The 21916-nt window shown below is 50.4% G+C and overlaps 1 protein-coding gene across 2 annotated transcripts in view; it reads left to right on the forward strand.

Annotated features, from left to right (window-relative positions):
- Positions 1-21422, forward strand: part of WARS1 (tryptophanyl-tRNA synthetase 1) — a 34206-nt gene extending 12784 nt beyond the window's left edge. For both annotated transcript variants that reach the window (XM_084792949.1, XM_084792950.1), the window contains 9 exons: positions 56-272; positions 1029-1137; positions 6487-6606; positions 7017-7199; positions 13047-13147; positions 14774-14886; positions 15108-15281; positions 18432-18572; positions 20025-21422. In XM_084792949.1, coding sequence (XP_084649075.1) covers positions 56-272; positions 1029-1137; positions 6487-6606; positions 7017-7199; positions 13047-13147; positions 14774-14886; positions 15108-15281; positions 18432-18572; positions 20025-20186 — 1320 coding nt within the window. In that variant the 3' untranslated portion in view covers positions 20187-21422. The remainder of the gene's footprint in view (positions 1-55; positions 273-1028; positions 1138-6486; positions 6607-7016; positions 7200-13046; positions 13148-14773; positions 14887-15107; positions 15282-18431; positions 18573-20024) is intronic.
- The last annotated feature ends 494 nt before the right edge of the window (positions 21423-21916 follow it).

Raw genomic sequence — 21916 nt, forward strand, 5'->3', positions numbered from 1 at the left:
CTGCAGGTGTTAGCTTTGTCAGCTTTTTGAACATTCTCCTTTTTTTTTGCTTTAGGATGAGATTGATTCTGCAGTAAAGATGTTGTTATCATTAAAAATGAGCTATAAAGCCATTGCAGGGGAGGATTACAAGGCTGACTGCCCTCCAGGGAACCCAACAGCTGGAAATAATAATAGTGACCTAAATGCCACAAAAGCCAGCGAAGATTTTGTGGACCCGTGGACAGTACGGACAAGCAGTGCAAAAGGCATTGACTATGACAAGCTCATTGGTAAGCCTTCAGCTTCTCCCGTCAGCAGCGTGTGTGGAGTAGGCGCCACTCTGTGGATCCCGTTAGTGTTTCTAAATATGTGCACTTGTATAAGCACTGTTAGTTGGCACAGTAAGTGTGTGCATTCTTAGGACACATGATTGTCCAACATGCGTACCCGGGAAATAACAAAACCCAGGTGGTTAGTATATCCACCTTTGCCAATGGTTTTGTTTCTTTGTGGTAGGAACATTCACAATCCTCTCTGGTAGCTGTTGTGAAAATTATACAATATGTTATTGGTGGTGGTAGCCTTCCAGAACTTACTCCTCTAACCTCAGTGTGATCCACCCTGCCCATTCCTCTTCCCAGCCTTGTGTGCTCCCCTAGATCCCACATAGGGTAGACCTGTGGGATCTGATCTTCCGTGCAGTGCTGGTCTGCCTTGTCCTTGGGGGTTATCTCTAGTCTTGGAAAGAACAGGATTCTATTTCCTTTCATAGGTGTGTGTGTGTGTGTGTGTGTGTGTGTGTGTGTCAGTGTGTCAGTGTCCGGACTAGCAACCAGAATACATTCTGGGTTTTTTCTTGTCACAGACTAGGCTAATGCAAACAGCACTGTGGCATGTGGTGCATCTGGTTTTGCTGACTGCTTTCACTTTGTTTGGTGGGAAGGGGTCACAACCCAGAACCTGAAGAGATTTGGGTCCTTGAGACAAGTTACTAAGTCTTCTGGCATCTGAAAGTCATCTCTTCTGTTTCCTGCTGTTTTCTGCAGTTCAGTTTGGAAGCAGCAAAATTGACAAAGAGCTGGTAAACCGAATCGAAAGAGCCATTGGCCAGAGAGCCCACCGCTTCCTGCGCAGAGGCATCTTCTTCTCCCACAGGTCAGGGCCCTTCCTCCATGCTGGGGCCATAGGGTTGGGAGTGCTGGAGAGACTGCTGTAGGAAGTCACTGTGGCTCACTCGTCCCTTCACCATCTGCAAGTATTCAGCTGTTCCTTTGTGAACTACCACCTCATAGGGTGGAGGGCAGTTTCTTGCAGGTGAAGTGCCATCATATTGCATGCTGTAAATTCTAAAGGGCCCGAGAGCAAGGGCATACCTCACTACCTCCCACACAGTAAGAGTAGTTTCCCAAGGTTACCTGCGCTCCTCCTCCCCACCATGGGTGACATCAGGAGACATTTATAGCAGCTGAGCCCATGGTACAGAGCATCCTGCCTCAGACCATAAATTTTATGGAGATAACATCAAGAACGGGCAAGTTCCAGGAGACTGCTTGCCTCTCCCATCCCACAGATTGCCTGTCCTCTGCCCGGCTCATGGATCTAACGATCTGAGATCAGGGTGTTCTGTTCTGCATGCACTTCAGGAAGCGCCCAGGGAAGAACATTCCTGCCCAGACATTTCACACCATGTCTACAGAGAGCTCTGGGCCCTGCTCAGTCCACATCTGGACAAAATATAGTCAGTATTCTTCTTAATTGAAGTTGAATTCTGAGCCAGTGAGTGAGTTGGCTGGTGCAGGTGCCCACTGCTAAGCCCAGCAGGCTGCGCGCCATTCCCAGGAGCCATACGGTGGAAGGAGGGAAGAACAGAGTCGCCACAGAGCATCCTTTGACATTCATCTACCCTCCATGGCAAAAGTACACACACAAAGAGACACAAATAAGTCAGTAAAATGTAGTTTTAAAAGTTGAGGCCAGGTGTGGTGGCACACACCCTTAATCTCAGCACTCTGGAGATAGGGGCAGGGATTCTCTGTGAGTTTGAGGCCAGCCTGGGCTACATAGAGTTTCAGGAGATAGCCAGGGTTACACAAAGAAACCTTATCTTGGTGGAAGAGAGGGGAGAGGGGATTGAGGGCTGACTAGATGGCTCAGCAGGGAAAGGCCCCTGCTTCTAAACCTAACAACCTGAGGCCCCACATGGTGCGAGGAAAGAGCTCATTTCCAAACACTCTCTGACCCCCACACATGCAAGAACACACATTCACAAACAAAATGAGCAAATAAATATAATAAAATTTTATAAAGAAATTGAACTGATAAATCATAGCATTTGAACTCTTTAAACCATGCTATTCCGCAATTTAATGTGTATTTGCAAAGTTGTATAACCACTGCAAGTGTCTAATTACAGAGCCGTTGATCACCCAGCAGAAAAACTGCCTGTCAGCAGCCACTCCCTGTGTCTCCCTCCCAACTGGGTGATGGGGCACACCTGTACCCAGCACTAAGGATCACCCTTAACCACACAGCCAATTCAAGGCCAGCCTAGGAAACTGGAGGACCCTACCTCCAAAACAAGGAAAGCAAGCCCAACTAATTCTGAGTTCAAAATTTGAGTCTGTTTCAAAATTACTTTTGTATTCTTAACTCCTAAAATTCACTTCCATGTGAATTTTAAAATCAGCTTTTTCTTTTTTACAATAAAGGCTTCTGAGATTTTAATAGAGGTTTACAGTGCAAAAGCATAGCTCTCACCCCTCAGGGGTAAGAGATAATTTATTCTGGAGCCAAATATGAGTGACCATAGCCCAGGGACAGATTCATTCCCCAAATACTGTTTCCAGTGTGGTGACAACTTCACAACAGAGAAAGAATGTCATGACTGGGTTAGTGGAGACACAGGTTGGTTTCTGCTGTGGGCCTCAGGCACTATCTGGTGGCATTCCTGGCTTTTGGGCTAGTGGCAGCTCTACTGGTCTCTTAGTACATTCCAAAAACATTACCTGGTAGTCACAAGGTTGTCTGTCACACACTAAGGTGGGCGGTGACTAGCTATTGAGGAAGATAACATGACCCATAGTATTCCAGTCCTCCTGGGTGGCCGCTGGGCCTGGCCAGCCAGCAGAATCTTGAGCACAGCTGGAGCTTTCTCCTGGGGCATCAGTGGACACACTATTCCAGATCTTTGGTCCAGTTTGGTGGATATTGTGATCTTAAAATACTGTCCTATGTTTAGGGGGATTGTTTTGGTTTTTTGAGACCGGGTCTCATTGTATAACCCTAGCTGGGCGGGGCTTGTTGTTGTTTGTTTGTTTATTACAAGGTAGATTCTACGTTTTCTGGACTGGCTTGGAGCTCACAGTCCTGCCCCAGGCTTCCAAGTGCTAGGAGCACAGACACACACTGTCACACCCAGACTCCCAGTCCTTGGTGGGAGCTCTCTGAGTGGTAATTGACTCTTTTGGGTTGAGAAAGCACCATTCAGATGATCTGCTTTTTTTTTTTTTTTAAATGTGTGTGTGTTGGGGGGTGATAATACATATATGTAGGCATTGGTTCTCTCCCTCTACCATATGGCTCACAAGAACCAAACTCCTGTCCTCAGGCTTGGGAGCAAGCATCTTTACCCACTGAGCTATCTCACCTTGTTATTGATCTTAAAGCTTCTAACATATTTTATAGCTCTCACTGCCCCATGACTGTTTCCTTCAGGGTAATAGCTCAAGGAAGGCATTTACACATTCTGAAGTTGGACTGAACCCACCATCTAATGTCATCTATGAAACTGGGGTTGAAAGGACATCTATACACTCATCTCTAACAAGGCCCTTTTGGAAGTGCATAAGATGGGCCTTGGCCTAGGGCCTAGCCTAGTGAGCTCTCAGACATGGCCTGTGACCACATGAAAAGCAGCTCATGGCATGGGTTTTTCTCTCTTCCATGTGTCCATTAAAAGTTAATTGGGTGAAGCTGGGTATGGTGGCACACACCTTTAATCCCAGCACTCAAGAGGCCTCAAAGGCAAGCAGATGATGCCAGCCTGGTCTACATAACAAGTTCCAGGACCAGGCCTACATAATAAGACCCAGTCTCAAAAAATAAAAAAGAAAGTTACCTGGGTGTCAGGTGAGTGAAACATAGAATTCTGCTTCCAAACTTCCAAAGCCGCCTTTATAGTGCAACCCAAGGCCTGTAGTTATATGCCTTGGCACCGGAAGAGAGTCAGGAGCCTGTCTCAGAAAACCAGGAAACAAGGAAGTGATGCTTGCCTCTAACCTCAGCACTTAGGAGGTAGGACACAGGCAAACTAGGGGCTCACGGTCAGCTTCCTCTATATATTGAGTTGAAGGCCAGCCTGAGCTAAGTGAGAGCCTCCCTAATACACACACACACACACACACACACACACGTACGTGCAAAGCAAGCTAGAAACCAGACCTGTGCCTTTTGCCATTGATCCTGAAAGAAGGCCCACCAGAATGTCGGTTCATTTCTTTTTTGAGGCAAGGTCTCATAGCCCAGGCTGACCTCTAACTGCCTGAACTCTGACCCTTCTGCCTGGACCTGCAAAGTACTAAAGCTGCAGGCATGCATTCTCACCCATGCCTGTAGACCCTGCTGTCTAGACTCGTCCATCCAGGCTGCTGTATTATTCTTAGTCTGCAACACTTCTGCCCAGAAACAGGATCCACACACCCAGCCTTGGTTTGCTTCAAACGCAGAAACACACACATAAACTTAAGTAAAAACAAAAATTTAAAGTTTTTTTTAAAGATGTATTTATTATTATGTATACAGTGCTGTCTGCATGTACACCTGCACACCAGAAGAGGGCATCAGATCACATTATAGATGATTGTGTGCCACCGTATGGTTGCTGGGAATTGAACTCAGGACCTCTGGAAGAGCAGTCGGTGCTCTTAACCTCTGAGCCATCTCTCTAGCCCAGGCTTTAATCTAGCCCAGGCGTTTGATTGTTTGTTTGTTTGTTTCGAGACAGGGTTTTTCTGTGTAGCCTTGGCTGTCCTGGACTCGCTTTGTAGAGCAGGCTGGCCTCGAACTCACAGTGATCCGCCTGCCTCTGCCTCCTGAGTGCTGGGATTAAAGGCGTGCGCCACCACCACCCGGCTAGCCCAGGCTTTTAATCTCAGCACTGGGAAATACAGGCAGGTGATCTGTGGGTCTGGGGCCAGCCGGATCTACATAGTGTGAGTTCCAGGACAGCCAGGGCTATATAGTAAGATTCTGTCTTAAAAGAAAGGAAGGAGGCCAGGCATGGTGGCCCATGCCTTTAATCCCAGCACTTGGAAGGCAGAGGCAGGCAGATCGCTGTGAGTTGGAGGCCAGCCTAGTCTACAAAGTGAGTCCAGAGAGAGGAAGGGAGGGGAGAAATTTCAGGCTAGGGAGATGGCTTCGTAGATAAATGCTGTCCGTGCAAGCACAAGGACCTGAGCTTAGTCTCCAGAACCATATAACCAACCAGACATAATAATACAAGCGTGTAATGCTCGTGCTTGGGAAACTGGGAAAGACAGATGACCCCTGGGGCTCCCTCGTCAACCAGCCTACCCTACTTCCTGAACACCAGAGCCCATTAAGAGGCCCTGCCTCAAAAGTAGCTCCTAAGAAACAATACCCGAAGTTATCCTGAAACACACCTTCGCCCCCGCCCCCGCCCCCGCCACCCACACATACTCCAGTCCCAGATAGTACCTCACATCTCAGCACCTGTAGACAGAAGCAGGCCTACCAGCAGATGCTGATCATAGCTAGCAAGGAAGAGCCTCCATGCACTGATGGTATTCCCATCCTGAGGGAGAAGGGTGACCCTGGAGTTGTTCTCTGTGAAAGACCCAAGGCCCAAGCTGGCCTGGGTTGTCAAGTCAGCTCTTGAGCTGGGAACTTCATCCTGAACTGCCAGGACCTGCCTCCCCGTCCTCCCCAAGCTAGGCCTGCATCGAACCCTGGGATTTTCCTAGGCTTGGTCTCTAAATCCCAGGGCTGGTTGATTCTAAAGGGAGGATTGTGGTATTAGTTTAGTGTCCCATCCCCAAGGGTGTGGAAAACACAAAGTATATTTGCTGGAGACATTCGAGAAAGTACCAATGGCCACTCTGCATACTCATCCTCATCTTTTAAAAATGTTTGTTTGCAGATAGTTTCACTCTGTGTAGCCCTGGCTGTCCTGGAGCTCACTGTGTAGACAAATTCACAGAGATCCGCCTGCCTCTGCTTCCTGAGTGCTGGGATTAAAGGCGTGATATCTGGCCCAGATTTTAAACCTTTTATTCCGAAGTTGCATGTCATAGCTTCCAAAGAAATTATTCATAGAAGCAGCCATCTCAGATTTAGTTGCGTGTCATTATATTTCCAGCCCCAGAGAGGTCAAGTTCTGGTTATCATCTATGTTGTAATCTGTGTTTGCGTTTTACTTCCAAGTGAGCTTTAGTGCTTTGGTACTTTTTCCAGAAAATCAGCTTCTTTTTCCCTCTTCTTCTTTAGAGATATGAATCAAGTTCTCGATGCCTATGAAAATAAGAAGCCGTTTTATCTATACACAGGCAGGGGCCCCTCCTCTGAAGCAATGCATCTGGGTCATCTCGTCCCATTTATTTTCACAAAGTAAGTATTGCTCTGACGACTTGGCGTGTGAAGCAGAAGTGCCATTTGTAGACCATCTTGGAAGATAAGCCTGTTGTTGGCTGGGTCTCGGCACTAGGACCTTGCCTCCTGTGGTCTGGCCACACTACATTTGCACCTGCGTTCACTCTGGAAGAGCCAGGTGTGGTGGGAGTCCGCTCCTCTTCCTGCTTCTGTCCTTACCACCATATGCCCACTGCCTGCCAGATAACAGGAATTACTCCCATTAAAACAAAACAAAAAACATTAGTGCACTGTAGGGCATTTATGCAGGACAGAGTAGGTAGGAACTGTGTGTTCATGTGCAAAGTGGCAGTCCTCCTCCGAGTCTTCGTTCTCCATGCCCCTAGATTGGGGGCACTTGAGCGTGCAGTGCCTTCTGTATTTCGTAGGTGGCTGCAGGATGTGTTCGACGTGCCCTTGGTCATCCAGATGTCTGATGATGAGAAGTACCTGTGGAAGGACTTGACTCTGGAACAGGCCTACAGCTACACCGTGGAAAATGCCAAGGACATCATTGCCTGTGGTTTTGACATCAACAAAACCTTCATCTTCTCTGACCTTGAGTATATGGGGTAAGGTAGAAACATCTGACTGCCTCTGAGCAAGTAGGTGCAGACCTTAGAACCTCATGCTTGAGATGGGTTATGGCCTAGGTTTTCTTCCATTGTGATCTGGAATGTTGGTTTTATTTAGCAGCAGTTCGGGAGGTGGAAAGCTGTGTGTGCATCGAAAGAATTAAGCAGTGTCAAAAACTACTGTTGCCCTTCATGACCATATGTACAGAAATCGTGAACATGCACGCAGCATTGTCATGGTGTCGCCCACAGCTGTCATAGAGAAGGGCAGCCTGTCTGATAGTTGGCTGGCCCTCGCACTTCAATGTGGCTTTTTCCCTCACAGAGGAAAGTGACACTTGTTGGCTAGCCTCTGCACAGTTCCATTTCTTAAATTGGCCATATTTAAACCAGCACACTTCACTCTTGAACTTCATCCCCAAAGATTACACAAACTATAGTAAAAGTGAACCCTAAAGCCGTGTGTTGGTGTATACCTACAATTTTTCCCGGTCCTCAGGGACCTGAGGAAGCAGGGTCAAGAGTTCAACACTATCCCAGAGCTACAAAGCAAGACCCTGTGAGAAGAAATAATGTGGGTGGAGGTTGGTGTTTTTAGCCAGCCATCCTCAGAAAGAGATGGGGGCACACACCTCCAACCCAGCACTCAGGCTGCTGATGTACTTGAACTACAGAGGTAGACCCTGTGTCAGAAATAAACCAAGTATAAACAGCAAATACTGTTTAGCGCTACAAGTATTTCTTGAGGGCTGAGGTGTGGCTCAGTGGTAGAGCATTTCCTTAGTATGTGTGAGGCCCTGGGTTTGTTCCCCATGATGGTGGGACTTGGGGGGCATTGAGTCTTGAGCACCAGAGATCTGAGCCTTCAGTCAAGGGAGTTGATTGAGGGTGTTGGATAGGCTTTGAGCTTGCACCCTCTTGTGTAGTGTCACAGCCAGTGGGTGGCCGAGGCAGGTGTGAGGGAGCACACACAGGCCCTTAGGCACAGAGAGGAAAGTAGCTGTTGCTTTTTCCCCAGGCTGCTTTTTTAAGACTTGAAGCCAAGTGGTAACTCTGGGAAATCTGACCTTTTTACCAGCAAGGAAAGTCATGACATTTTTTGAAAGATTTGTATTATTCTGAGTAAGGTAGCACATGGGAGGCAAAGGCAGAAGGATCTCTCTAGGTTTGAGGCCAGCCTAGTCTACATAATGAGACTCCGTCTCAAATACATATTTTTAAATTATATCTTAATTTAATCTAATTATATCTTAACTTAATCTAATCTGTGTGCTGCTTAGGCTGGCCTCAAACTCTGATGTACAATGATCCTCCTCCCTCAACCACCACAGTGGCAGATGCAGGCCACCCCCACCTCCACAGCCTCTGCTCTGTGCAGCATGCTAATCACTGCTGCCCTCGCCTTCCACACCTCTGCCTCTCGTGGTGCCCCAATGGGACAAGAAGAGCTCGCATTGCTCTTCACACACAAGCTCTGTGGGTTTGGCCATCTCCAGGGTGATGGACAGTGTACAGTTCACATCCTTGACCTTTGCAAATGAAGTGTTGTCCTGTGAGCCTGCATCCCCAAGTGCTGACTCTTTCACTTTTCCTCTGAGTGAGTGTCAAGCCCCCTTCTCCTGGGGAGATGCCCTTCTCAGCTCCCTGCTACACGACTGCCAACATGACAGGGCGGCCCTCCGATGGCCACCACACAGTAGTAACTCAGACTCAACAGCTCCTTCCTCGGCACTAGAGGAAAGTCCTTTTCAGGGCCCTGCAAACAGCAGGACTTAGCCATGCCGTCCTGGGACTTAACCGTCAGCAGCTGTGCTAGACGGGTTCTGCTGCCAGGATGGACACCAGGACCAGCAGAAGCAAGCTGGGGAGGAAGCTGAAGGAAGTCAGGACAGGAGCGCAAACAGGGAGGAATCTGAGGTAGGAGCTGATGCAGAGGCCATGGAGGGGTACTGCTTACTGGCTTGCTCAGCTTGCTGTCTTATAGAACCCAGGACCACCAGCCCAGGGATGGCCCCACCCACAATGGGCTGGATCCCATGGAGGCATTTTCTCATTTGAAGTTTCCTCCTTTCCGACAACTCTAGTGTGCCAAGTTGATAAGTGCTAGCCAGCACAGTGGCCACATGAACAAAAGCCTGTAGCCAGTCCACAAATGGATTATATGGCTGCTGAGTGAAGAGGTGGGAGCCATCCACGGCCTCCTTCCCGCCCATTCTGAGCATGGCAGTCTCGGGTGGTCTCAGCTCTGATTGCTGTTCACCTTGGCCCACTGAGAACTTTGTCTCTTCAGGAGTATGGGGTAAAGTTGACTATCAGAAAACACGTCCTCCCCATTAAGAATTTCTTCTCTGTTTTCTTTACGAGATGAGGTTTCACTGTGTTGCCCTGGCCTTAGATCCCAAGTGCTGGCGACTACATTTATGATTATGTGCCACCACACCCAGCAAGAATTTCCTTAAACACTCGAGCACTTATTTTCCTGGGTTAAATTTAAGCTAGAGTCTTATCTGTGCTCTAACAAGCCTCTTGGTCCTTTCGAGCTACAAACACAAGGAAGTCAGGCTCCACCCTTCTTGGGAAGGAAGGAAGGAGCTCGTACGTCCCTCTCCCTGCCTCCTGCTCACACCCCAGAAAGGACCTTCCTTCAAGTGTCCAGTCCCAGCTCTGCTCTAGTGTGGTCTTGTTCTCTTGGGCAAGTCCCTGCATCTCCCACCTTTCTGCTGTGGAGGGTGTAGCACTGGTGAGATGCAGCAGAGTGGAGGGCTCGCTGAGGGCTGGACTCATCCTCACTGCCTGTCTCAGGCCACCTGACTGAGCACACAGGCCACATCCTTACTCCATCTCTTTCTCCACTCTACAGATAACGTATTGATCATCTACTATAGGACAAACAAGTGGGGATTACAGCAAGGAATGCAATAGTCACTCAACAACTAGGCAAAAGTGTGTAAAGGTTTGCTTTTTCTTTACTGGACGTGCATCTGAGAACCTTAGGCAAGTGTCCTACTAGCAACCAACATTGGTAGCTCTGCAGTTCATCTTTTAAAGGGACAGTCACTTAACAGATAATTGGGTGACAGTGAGGGTTAGAGACGAGGGTACATGCTGCCAGCCTTGTGGGTATAGCACTTCTCAAGCCATGCCTGGCACCTAGGCCTGGACAATGTCTCCTTTTAACCATCCTCCAAGTCTGCAGCCTGTGTCTGCAAGGAAGGTCTTTCCGTGGGGCAGCTGTGCAGTTATAGGACATGGTCGAGTATGCCTCTTGTCAATGTGCAGTGTCAGGCAGTGGTACCATCCAGGTGGAGTCTGTCCTCACTGGGGAAACTGGGCTCTGTTCTGCAGTGCCTGGGGAATATCCTGTGGCAGGACCTAGCTAGAAGACCAGTTAGCAGGTGATCCATGTTGAGGCCTCTTGATCGCCAGAATGCTTGATGCCCCCGCCACTCTCCTCAGTGGCCACAGCTGCTGCTTCTTAGAAGGCCCCTCTGCACACACAGGCTCCTGACTCAGCAACAGGCAGGCTGGTTTCTTCCCAAAGGTTGCGACACTCCACTGTTGCGTTGTTTGCATATGACTAGATGTGGGGGTGCTGCTACCCTGCCCTCACCCTGCTTCCCCAAGACCTGACCCACTGCTGACCCTGTGTCCCCATGGACTGTTGTGCCTGCTTCCCACCCCCACCCCCACCCCACCTCTGCAGGATGCTCAGGAGCTCCCCATCACACACACCACAGCTATAGCATGATAAACAAGGCTCAGGCTGAGTTTAGGTGAGCTGCCTGGGTTTCAGCTTCTGCATGCGCAGGGCCTGTGACCATGACCTGGAGCCTCAAGCTTCAGCCTTCATTTGGAAGACTAAGGCCATACTTCTCAAGCGGGATGTGGGCCATAGTCACTTTTCTATCACTGTGGTAGAATACCCCATGCTTGTAATTGATGAGAATCTTATTTCATGTGCATGAGCGTTTTGCTTTGTCTTAGGGCTTCTATTGCTGTGGAGAGACGCCATGACCAAGATAGTTCTTATGAAAGGAAGTATTTAACTGGGGCTGCTTACAGTTCCAGAGGCTTAGTGCATCACCATCACGGCAGGGAGTGTACCAGCACACATGGTGCTGGGCAGTGGCTGGGAGCTTTACATCCTCATCCACAGGCAGCTGGCAGAGAAGCACTGGGCCTGGCGTGGCCTTTCTTTTCTTTTTTTTTTTTTTAAGTATTATTTATATATTTATTTATACAGTGCACATTAGATCACATTATATATGGTTGTGATCCACCATGTGGTTGCTGGGAATTGAACTCAGGACCTCTGGAAGAGCAGTCAGTGCTTCTTAACAGCTGAGCCATCTCTCCAGGCCCCCTGGCATGGCCTTTCAAAACCTCAAAACCCATCTCCAGTGACACACTTCCTCCAACATGGCCACACCTTCTAATCCTCCAACAGTTCGCCAACTGGGCACTGAATGTATAAATGTATAAGCCTATGGGAGCCGTTCTCACTCAGTCCACTACAGCCTCATGCATGTCTGTGCACCATTGTCTGTGCACCATGTGCATCCAGTGCCCACAAACGCCAGGAGGCGGCTTCAGGTCTCCTGGAACTAGAGTTACTTAGGTCTGTGAGCCGCCACCTGGGTGCTGGGAGCAAGACCAGATCCTCTGGAAGAGCAGCTGGTGCTCTAACCACTGATCTACCTCTCCAGTCCCAATACTGACATTTATTTTGCCCAATTTTCAGTCTAAAAGCATGGTACTGGCATCTGACCAGGGCCTTTGCTCTGTGTCGCCCCCTAGATGAAGACAGAGAAAAGGAGGATGGCCTTACACACTCTTAATCGTGAGGCCAGTGTCCTTAGCCAGTGATGCTTACATTCCATAGATGGGCCTCTGCGTAGCTCCTGCCAGATGCTGCACTCAGTGCACATGTCCTTCCTCACTGTCCTTCCAGTGCATAGCAAGGTGCCCTGAAAAAGGGACACTGGACAAGCACAGTGTAGGAAGCCACTGGAGTGGGGGCTGGAGGGATGTCTCAGAGGTTAGGAGCATTTATGCTCTGCAGAGGACACAGGTGTGGTTCCCAGCACTGACATGGTGGCTCACAACTATCTGTGACTCAGTTCCAGGGGCTCCAACACGTTCTTCTGGGCTCTGACTACTAGGCATGCACACGGTACACATACATACATGCAGGCAAAACACTCATAAATAAAGCGTAAAAAGAAGCCACTCTGGATTCTGCCGCTTTCTGTGCTCTGTCTCAGCCTACTTCCCACTGGTATCGGAATGGCTGCCACAGATCTAGGCCTCATATCCATGACCTTCCCAATCCAGAACAGCCGTGTTGCTCTAGCCGTCAGCAAGGCCCACCCCTGTTGCTAGGCATGAAGCCAGCCCTGCCCAAAAGAGAGAGTACCACTACAGTGATGAGGAGGCGTGGCCAGATGCTGGGAGGAGCATCTGCATGAGGCAGGCCCTCTGTGCTGCACCCCCCCACCCCCACCCCCCCCCACCCCGCCCGTCATGGCAGCAGGCAGAGATCCACAGGCACTGAGCACTGGCCCAGCATCAGCCCTGCCCTCTGCAGCTGGCTCTGCTCTGACTCCCTCACAGGTCATCTTCCCAGAGCTCGTTAGGGGTATGGCTGCTCTAGCTGTGCACCTGCAGGTGACTTCTCCATATCTTCCTCTTGTGTTATATTCCTCTTACGCATGGGCTGAGCACGTGTGGCACCCAGTGTGTGTCTGCCACCAAACCTCCATGGTAGCCAGTTTTAGCCACTGCTGCTTTGCCCTCCATGGAGGCTGTCTTCCAGCTCAGCTGTGGTTCTGCTTGTCTCCGCAGGCAGAGCCCAGGCTTCTACAAGAATGTGGTGAAGATTCAGAAGCACGTCACTTTCAACCAAGTGAAAGGCATTTTCGGCTTCACCGACAGTGACTGCATCGGTAAGCGACTTTTGCTGCCTAAGGAGCCCTCTCCTCCTCTCAGTGGGGCAGGCAGAGCTCAAGAGGGTAGCCAGTGCTCATAGGAATCACAGGGCCCCACCAGCAAGCCTAAGCTAATGTCGCTGCTGCTGCTGCTGCGAGCCTTCCTGCCAGTGTGCAGGGTTCCAAGAGGTAGATTTGTGCATGTAGCAAACGCTACCGCTGAGCCCCTCGCCCAGCCCAAGCATCTGGTTGTTAAAGCATCTGCCAAGAGACCTGCCATGTTAGCACTCGCAGGTTAGCACTCCATGTAAAACGTTCAGTGGGGCGGTTTCACCAGACTGTGGAAGACAGACCCACACACCACGGGCTGGAGCTCTCCAGTCCCTGGAGCTTTGTCAGGGGAAGGGTTAAAGGAGGGCAGGTGGGTCTGCTGCTCCTATGGGAGCCTTCCCTGGGCCCTGGTGATTTTAGCTGCTTGTGGCAATGCCCTACTGTAATCCCAGCACTCAAAGGCCAGGTCAGGCAGATCTCTGATTTTGAGGCCAGCCTGATCTAGTAGATAGGGCATTCCAAGCTAGTCAGGGCCCACATATTAAAACATTGTCTCATATAAACAAAGATAGATAGATAGATAGATAGATAGATAGATAGATAGATAGATAGATAGGTAGGTAGATAGATATAGATAGATAGATAAGGGTTTTGACTAACTGTAGGCCCCTCCCATCTCTTAACTCTCCTCCCATGCCTTTACCCACTACTGATACACACAGTATTTGCCAACTGTATACACATGGTTATGTCCTCGGCATGTTCGTGTTGTTCCAATGTATTGGCCTTTGTAGGCCATCATCTCCTTGAGACTTGTGGGTGTGCCTTTGTTCTCTGTGTTCATCAGCTTCCCATCCCTCATCTCTCTCTTTTTTTTTTTTTTTTTTTTAAATGTGCTGTGCCTGGAAGCATGTCTGTGTGATGGTGTCAGATCTTGGAGTTACAGACAGTTGTAAGCTGCCGTGTTGGGGCTGGGGCTTGAACTCGTGTCCTTTGGAAGAGCAGTCAGTGCTCTTAACCACAGAGCCATCTCTCCAGCACCCCCACCCCCACTTTGATGGTTCAGTCAGAATCATTCCCAGCACCTGCAGTGTGCTCCTCATGCTTCTGAGGTACATGACCTGGGGTCACAGCATCCAGGGTTCTCCCACAGCGGCGGTAACTGGGCAGTTCAGGAGTGCATGGTGTAAAGAGGCCCTGCCCTGCCTCACACCCACGGGCTGTGTACATGGTGGCAGGCCACACATGTTTGGAAGATGGAAGGGTGCCTTGCCATGGGGCTCTGAAGAGTAACAAGCTCCTAGAAATGGCCTCTCTGGGGCTGTGTTCTCAAGGTGGCACAGGTGACCACAACAGCCAGGTGCATTGAAGGGAGGACTGTGGGACTCAGCAGTGAGTGGTGTGGACACCACGGAGTCGGAAGCTGACGAGAGGCCTGGTGGGCTAAGCTTGGGCTTCTTTCCCTTTCTGTTTTCAGACTCGCTTTAGTTTTCTTTTTTCAGTGAGGAGGAAATCCACTGTTGCTTCCTTTAACTGGATTAGCTGCCCAGAGCAGCTGGTCAGCCCAACACATGAGTGTCTCCCTTCTTTCAGGGAAGATCAGCTTTCCCGCCGTCCAGGCTGCACCGTCATTCAGCAACTCTTTCCCGATGATCTTCCGAGACAGGACAGATATCCAGTGCCTCATCCCATGTGCCATTGACCAGGTTGGGAGGCAGAGCCAACTTGGGGACATTGACGTGGGGCTGGCTGTGGCTTTAGGGACTCTCTTGGAGAGGGTGGAGGTGATAGAAACATTGAAAGAAAGAAAGCCAGTTTGAAACTGGCTGCAAGCTCCACAGCTCCCGTGAGGGTGGCTCCTTTGGGGCTGTTCGTGAGCCAGCATGGCCTTTGTTCCATTGTCTTCATCCAAGCCTTTTCCACCCAGGATCCTTACTTCAGAATGACGAGGGACGTGGCCCCCAGGATTGGCCACCCGAAACCTGCTCTGCTGCACTCGACCTTCTTCCCTGCCCTTCAGGGTGCTCAGACCAAGATGAGTGCCAGTGACCCCAACTCCTCCATCTTCCTCACTGACACAGCCAAGCAGATCAAGAGCAAGGTGAGCCTGGAGAAGAGGGAGCTTGCAGCTCACTAAGCTCCTGTCAGTACAGCTCAGCCTCAGGCACTGCTGAACTCCACCCCCAACCCCACTGCACACAGCCGGAGCTTAGCTTCAGGTGGATTGGGAGTTTTGGCCTTTGGTTTTTGGTGTTGGGGAATTTGTTAGTCTTTGGTCCCCTTCATTCAGGGAAAAACCTGCAGGCTTTTCTTATTTTTTCTGTCTTTCTTACCAGCAGAAGCAGTCTTGGTAGCTTTCTTTAAAGGGACAATCAGTGAAGCTGTTGTCAAATAATGTGAAGACATCCCTCTGTCTGAACGTCAGACTGGGTAGAGCCAGTTGCTGTGGTGATGCTCTCTGAGTTGCCTTCTCCCTGGCCTGCCGGGCTGTGCTCATTGAGACAGAATGAACAGACAAAGAATAGGCTGCCAAAGAGATCTGCCTGCCTCTGCCTCCTGAGTTCTGGGACTGATGGTATGTGCCGCCATGCCTGGCCACACTGCTTGGTTGAAGCAGTCGGAAGGCTCGGTCCACACAGCTCCAGGGTGAAGGCCGCGGCTTAGGCCGCCACTCTCCTCTGTAGAGCGCTCCGTCTCCTGCAGCTTGGGAAGTGCCCTCCTACAGGACTGCCGTGTCCAGCCGTGTCCTGTCTGGCAGGCTGGGTGCTGGGTGAATACTGGCAAATCATTTGCAAACTAGAACTAGAGAGGAGTCTGTGCAGCCACACGGCTCAGAGCCCAATGCTCTTGCTCCATGCCGTGTTGCCAGCGAGGGTAAGCCCCTCGTGATTACAGGAAGCCGCTGATGTTTCCTGTGGACCCAAGTATGTGTTTGTGGGTTGGAAGGTCTAAGTGGAGCAAGAGGAACATATTTGGGCAGTGTTATACAATAGTCAGAGTCCCTGCCAGGTCCCCAAGCCTTCCGGAAAGTCCCAACCAGGTTTTGGTTGACAACGGGGACTTTCGTAGCCAGTGCTTCCTCCGGAAATGGCTTCCTACAGCCCTGCCCAGTGTGGGAGCTGGTAGGACTGGGGACTTGGGGGATCTTTCTTTCTCTTTTGCTTTTGTCTGGAACTTCCAGAATTCATAGGGGAAAGGAGAAGTGAGGTGTGTTGGGAGACATGTTCTCTTGGTTTAAGAAGTTAATTTTAGAAGCGGTCTGTGACTCTGGAGTATTTCTCATTTATCAAAACCAACAGTCCCCCAAGGTGAGTAGTGTGTACAAGATCAGAACCACCTGATGCCTGCAGAGGTCAGGGTCTCAGGCAGGCCCTCTCCAGCTCCCCATGCCCAACTCAACTTCAGAAAAGTCACCATGGCAGAGGACCTTCAAACAGCTCCCACAACCCAGAGCTGGGCCGAGACACCGCCGCACAGGGTCAGCCTTAAGTCTAGCGCATGGTTGTTAGCACAGCTGCCAGCAGCGAAGGCCCTGATTACCTTGGCCTTCAGGTCAAGAAGCAAGGGGTCTTTTACCTCCACCCTCAGCACAGAGCGTTCTGTGCCTGCCAAGTGGGTCTCCAGTACTCATGGGTTCAAGGCCTCAAGCCCACTTCTGTGCCAGCCACAAGGCTGTGGTACATATATTCCTGACAGACCAGCTCTGTAACAGGGTTCCCACAACCCCTCCTCAGGTTTCCTACTGTTTCTGGAACAGCTCACAGAACTCAGGGGAACATCACCTGTTTGCCATAAAGCAGGAAGGGGTGGGTCCAGGCATGGAGCACACTGAACTTTACCATCTCTGGGCACATTTGCTCTCATGAGTAGGCAGCCAGAAACTGAGCCATTCTCCAGGAGAATTCGGGAAGTTCCCAGGTTTTGGGAACTTTGTACCAGGACAGAATATTCTGACATACCATGACTGTCACTATGGAGACTACCTTAGCAATCTGGCAGCATTTGTGAGGTATAAAGTCTAGTGACCTTTACTCCTACCACACATTCGTTATATTTACGTATCTGTTTGTTTGTTGACTTTTCTGAAACAGGATCTCACTTTGTACACTGGCTAGCCTGGAACTCACTATAGAGCCCAGGCTGGCCTCAGACTCACAGAGACCCTCATACAGAGGCCTCCTGGGAGCTAGGGTGAAAGGTTATGCCACCACATCCTACTCCTTAATCAGTTCTCCTTTTGTTTTATTTTGAGATGGTGTACCTCTGTGTCACTGAGGCTGGCCTAGAACTTCTGAACTCAAGCAATCCTCCTGCCTCAGCCTCCTTTATGCTAAGTGCTCACCACTGCGCTCAGCTGTTTTGTTAGTTTCTGGGGTTGGTTGGCTTTTATGTTTATCAGTGTTTTACTTGCGTGTATGCCTGTGCTTCGCATGAGGGCCTGGTATCCACAGGGGCAGGACGAAGGCATCAGATCCTCTGGGACTGGAATTACAGAGAGTAGTAAGCTGCCTTGTGGGTGCTGCCAATTAAACTCTGGTCCTCTGGAAGAGCAGCCAGTGCTCTTAATCACAGAGCCATCTCTCCGGGCCATCTGAGGCTTGCTCTCTTCCTCCTCTTCCTTCTCCTCTTCCTTCTCCTCTTTCTCCTCTTCCTCTTCCTCCTCTTCCTCTTCCTCTTCCTCTTCTTCCTTCTGTTCTTCTTCCTCCTCCTCTTCTTCCTCTTCTTCTTCCTCCTCTTCTTCCTCCTCCTCCTCCTTCCTCTTCTGTTTTTTCTGAGACAGGGTTTCTCTGTGTAGCCTTGGCTGTCCTGCACTCACTTTGTAGACAAGGCTGGCCTTGAACTCACAGTGACCTCCAGAGTGCTAGGATCAAAGGCAGGCACCACTGTGCCAGACTCATCTGGGGCTTACTTAACCACCTGGAATGCCCTGTTTCCAGGTGGAGACCTCCTTACAGCATTTGCTGCCACCTCATGTGGAGAGAGGAGCTTCTCTCAGCAGTGCTCTCCTGGCCTCGGTCGGGTGCTGCTTCTCTGCTGTCCTCTCTGTTGACCACCTCCTCTGAAGAGGCCTTTGGCTCTTCTCCAGATTTTAGCCCAGTCTGCTTTTGTTTCCAGACTGTTCTGTAACTCTAGAAAGTGGGTGTCAAAGACCTCTCCTGCTCCCCTGACTTTCACCATGAATCAGTAGTGTGACTGCCACTCCATGGGCCCTGACAGGGCAGCCCTCTAACTGGCCTCTGTGCTGGCGCAGGTCAACAAGCATGCATTTTCTGGAGGAAGAGACACTGTGGAAGAACACAGGCAGTTTGGGGGCAACTGTGAAGTGGACGTGTCCTTCATGTACTTGACCTTCTTCCTTGAAGATGACGACAGGCTAGAGCAGATCAGAAAGGTAAGTTGACCCTCGCCCTGCCACCCACCCACCTAGCCTGGCAGCCCTACAGGCCTGTGTGTGGTTGCTGGAGCATCCTCAGTGGCCTGGCTGATCAGGCACAGTGGCTCATACTTAGACCTCACTACTCAGGAGGCTAAAGCAGGAAGACTGCAAGTCCCCGGCCAGCCTAGGCCACATAGCAAGATGCTAAAGATAAAGCACAGAAGGGGTGCTCGCTTCAACAGCGCGTACATCAAAGCTGGGCAATACGGGCAAGATTAGCGTAGTCCCTGCACAAAGATGACAGGAAACCATGAAGGCTTCTACATGTAAAACCAAATGAAAAACCTCAGATTTTTAACCACATGGGAAGAACCCTTGAATAGTTCACAAAAGTGAGAGCATAAGGAGGTTTATCTTCCTTGTCGGGACAGAAAGCAAGTTGGCAGATAATTTAGAAGACCGTGGTCCCAGGACAGCCTCTCGGTGAGCAGGTTGGGACAGGTAGAGCCTGGAATAGGAAACAGCTTGTCATACAAAGACAACAGGAACAGTAGCAGAAAACAGTTGTAGGCATGTTCTGTGCAGCCGGGGCCAGGTGAGAACCGCTGCGGTGCACTACACTGTTGTGGGTGTCTTTGGTTGTTGCTGTTTAAGACAGAATCTCATTTGTAGACCAGGCTCACAGTAAACTCATGACAGTGTTGCTGCCCCAGCTACCTCAGTGCTGGAGCTATAGGAATAAGTATTTAAAGGGTTTTAGTGACACAGGAACTAGTATCAAAGATAGTGAAGGAAAGAGGCAGTGAGAAGCCAGCAGGAGAGCTCCATGACACAGGAGAAGTTCTCTGAGGAAACATCCCATTCTCTAGGAGCGGTCAGTGCCTGTGGTGCGGAACTACAGGTGATCCCCAACTTGCTGCCACCTAAGTTTTGGGCCTTTGTTTGCCTGCTTCAGGAGTGGCCCAGTCAGGCAAGAAGGCGTCGGGGTGCATGGGAGCCAGTGCAGCTGGGAGCTGCACCCACTTCTCCCTCTCTCCTGGATGCCATAATACGTTCTGATAATGGTTTCCCCTCTGCTCTCCAGTTCTGCCCCACTTCCCCTCCCATCCATGGCCACTCCCGTTTTTTTTTTTTCCCTATGGGACAATAATATAAAAACTAACACATTGAAACTGGACAAGGCAACATTTTAATGTCCTGTAAGACCCAGGTTACACCAGGTGTGGTGGGGCACACCTTTAAGGCGCATCTCTGAGTTCAAGGCCAGCCTGGTCTACAGAGTGAGTCCAGGACAGCCAGGGCTGTTACACAGAGAAACAGTGTCTCGAAAAACAAAGCAAAAGAAAAGACCCAGGTTACTGTGACACTGACACTGTCAGCATGGCTCATAAAAGGCCATCAGCTGACGTAGGGCTCAGGTCAGGAGGGTGTGGACACAGCCTGCTCATAGCATCCGACTTCCTGCAGGACTACAGCAGCGGAGCCATGCTCACTGGGGAGCTCAAGAAGACTCTCATAGATGTCCTGCAGCCCCTGGTTGCAGAGCACCAGGCCCGACGCACGGCAGTCACCGAGGAGACGGTGAAGGCGTTCATGACTCCCCGCCAGCTGTCCTTCCACTTTCAGTAACGCTTCTTTTCTATGTGCATGTAAAGACAGAACCTGTCAGGAATCCCAGCCCTAGCGAATCAAGCCACACTCCTAGTAGGCTTCTGTCACGTGGTAATTCCTGGACCTGGGTCTCTACACTCTTGCGCATCTGGATGCTGTTTCTTCTGTGATGTCTCTGCACCTGTTGTGTGGTCGGGTGGGAACTCAGCCCAGAATCTCTCCCACACAGAGCCCATGTGGGGTGCCTCCATGGCCCACGGGGGACTCTCCATCTAGCAGCCTTGGATTCCAGTAAAATCCTAAAATCTATTCCAGTTTTTTTTTAAGTGTGTGTGCTCAGCCAGCCATGTTAGTGCACCCCTCATAATCTGCACTCAGGAGGCTAACGCCCAAGTCCTGAGCCAGCCAAGGCTCCCTAGCAAGACGCTATCATAATCTGTTCTGTGGAATCAAAATGTCATTATCGGAAAACTGAAGACTGCTGTGAAAAACAGATAAGGAGACATTTAGTGGGCAAAAGATACGGTGCTGGAGCCCATACCAAATACATATTTACATAGGCTATAGAGAAGCTTGCTTTATACTTGACTAGGAAGGCATCGGCCTGTCCTGGAGGTGTAGCTCAGTAGTAGAGCACTCGCCTAGCATGCATGATGCCCTGGGTCCAATCTTCTTCTCCACAGGGTGGCGTGTCCTTCGGCTCTAAAGCTGCCTTTAACACTGATTACGGGCCAGGCTGGGCCACTTCTATTAACCCAAGTCTTGTGGGTGAAACTTCAGGCTGAGGTAACTAACCTCCAGATCGTACGTGTCGTCCACTCCAGAATCATGCTTGTTGCCCTTAGTGAACCGACTTTTCCACAGGTGGCCCAGGCCAGGCACCATCTTGTAAAACGTAGTAGTGGCTTCTCCCAACACCAGACTCTAAGGACAGTCTGTTGCCTTTGCAGATGCTTTTGGTTGACACCTGACTGAAGTGACTGACGTGGAGGGTAGCACAGGACACTGTGCTGGCCATGCCTCAGGGACCATAGCTAGGTAGAGAAGAACAGCAGCCGTCCAGGCCCTGGCATTCTCCCTCTGGGCTGGCCTCGGGTCATGAGCCACCACTCAGAGTCTTGGCAGAGCAGCAGCCGTATCTCAGGGAAAGCCCCTGCTTGAAGTGTCTGTCCTCTCTGAACGCCCAAGGGCCATTCTGAGTGTTCTGTCCTTGCATCACTTTCAGGCAAAAATAAACTTTGTTGTGCTCCTGTCTGCCGCTGTCTGTCCAGGCAGGCTGCAGAGGTCCGTGGACTTGCAGCAGCAGGCCTCCGCCACACTACACCCCTGCTGAGGCTATCCCCTTCCCTTTGCTTGGGGGTAGGGGGCATGGAACACTTGGGAAAATGCAGAGCTGTGAAATCCCATGGTGCTTAGAGGCGGGCTCCCGGGGATCATTTTGTGGGGGGGGCCACCTCGTTTGGCTGACCAACAGCCTAAGGAGAGTATGTGCGTGTGATGTCCTAGTTGCAAAGAGCTGTGTACTCGGGGAGGCGTTGAAGTGATGAACACAGGCTTGAGCTGGGCCATCAGGGGTCCAGCCATAATGGAGCCTGGCTTCACTTTACCCACCTGTCCTCGTTTGCAAGGGGGCAAACAGGATTTGGAGGGGAACATGACTTGTCCAGGGCCACACAGTGGATTTGTTAATGAGCAGTCTGGTCTGACCTAGTACTACTGGTAGCACTAAGACTCACACCTGGGAGGCC

The sequence above is a fragment of the Acomys minous genome (genome assembly GCF_964271855.1).
Source record: "Acomys minous genome assembly, chromosome: 8".
NCBI classification, from domain to species: Eukaryota; Metazoa; Chordata; class Mammalia; order Rodentia; family Muridae; genus Acomys; species Acomys minous.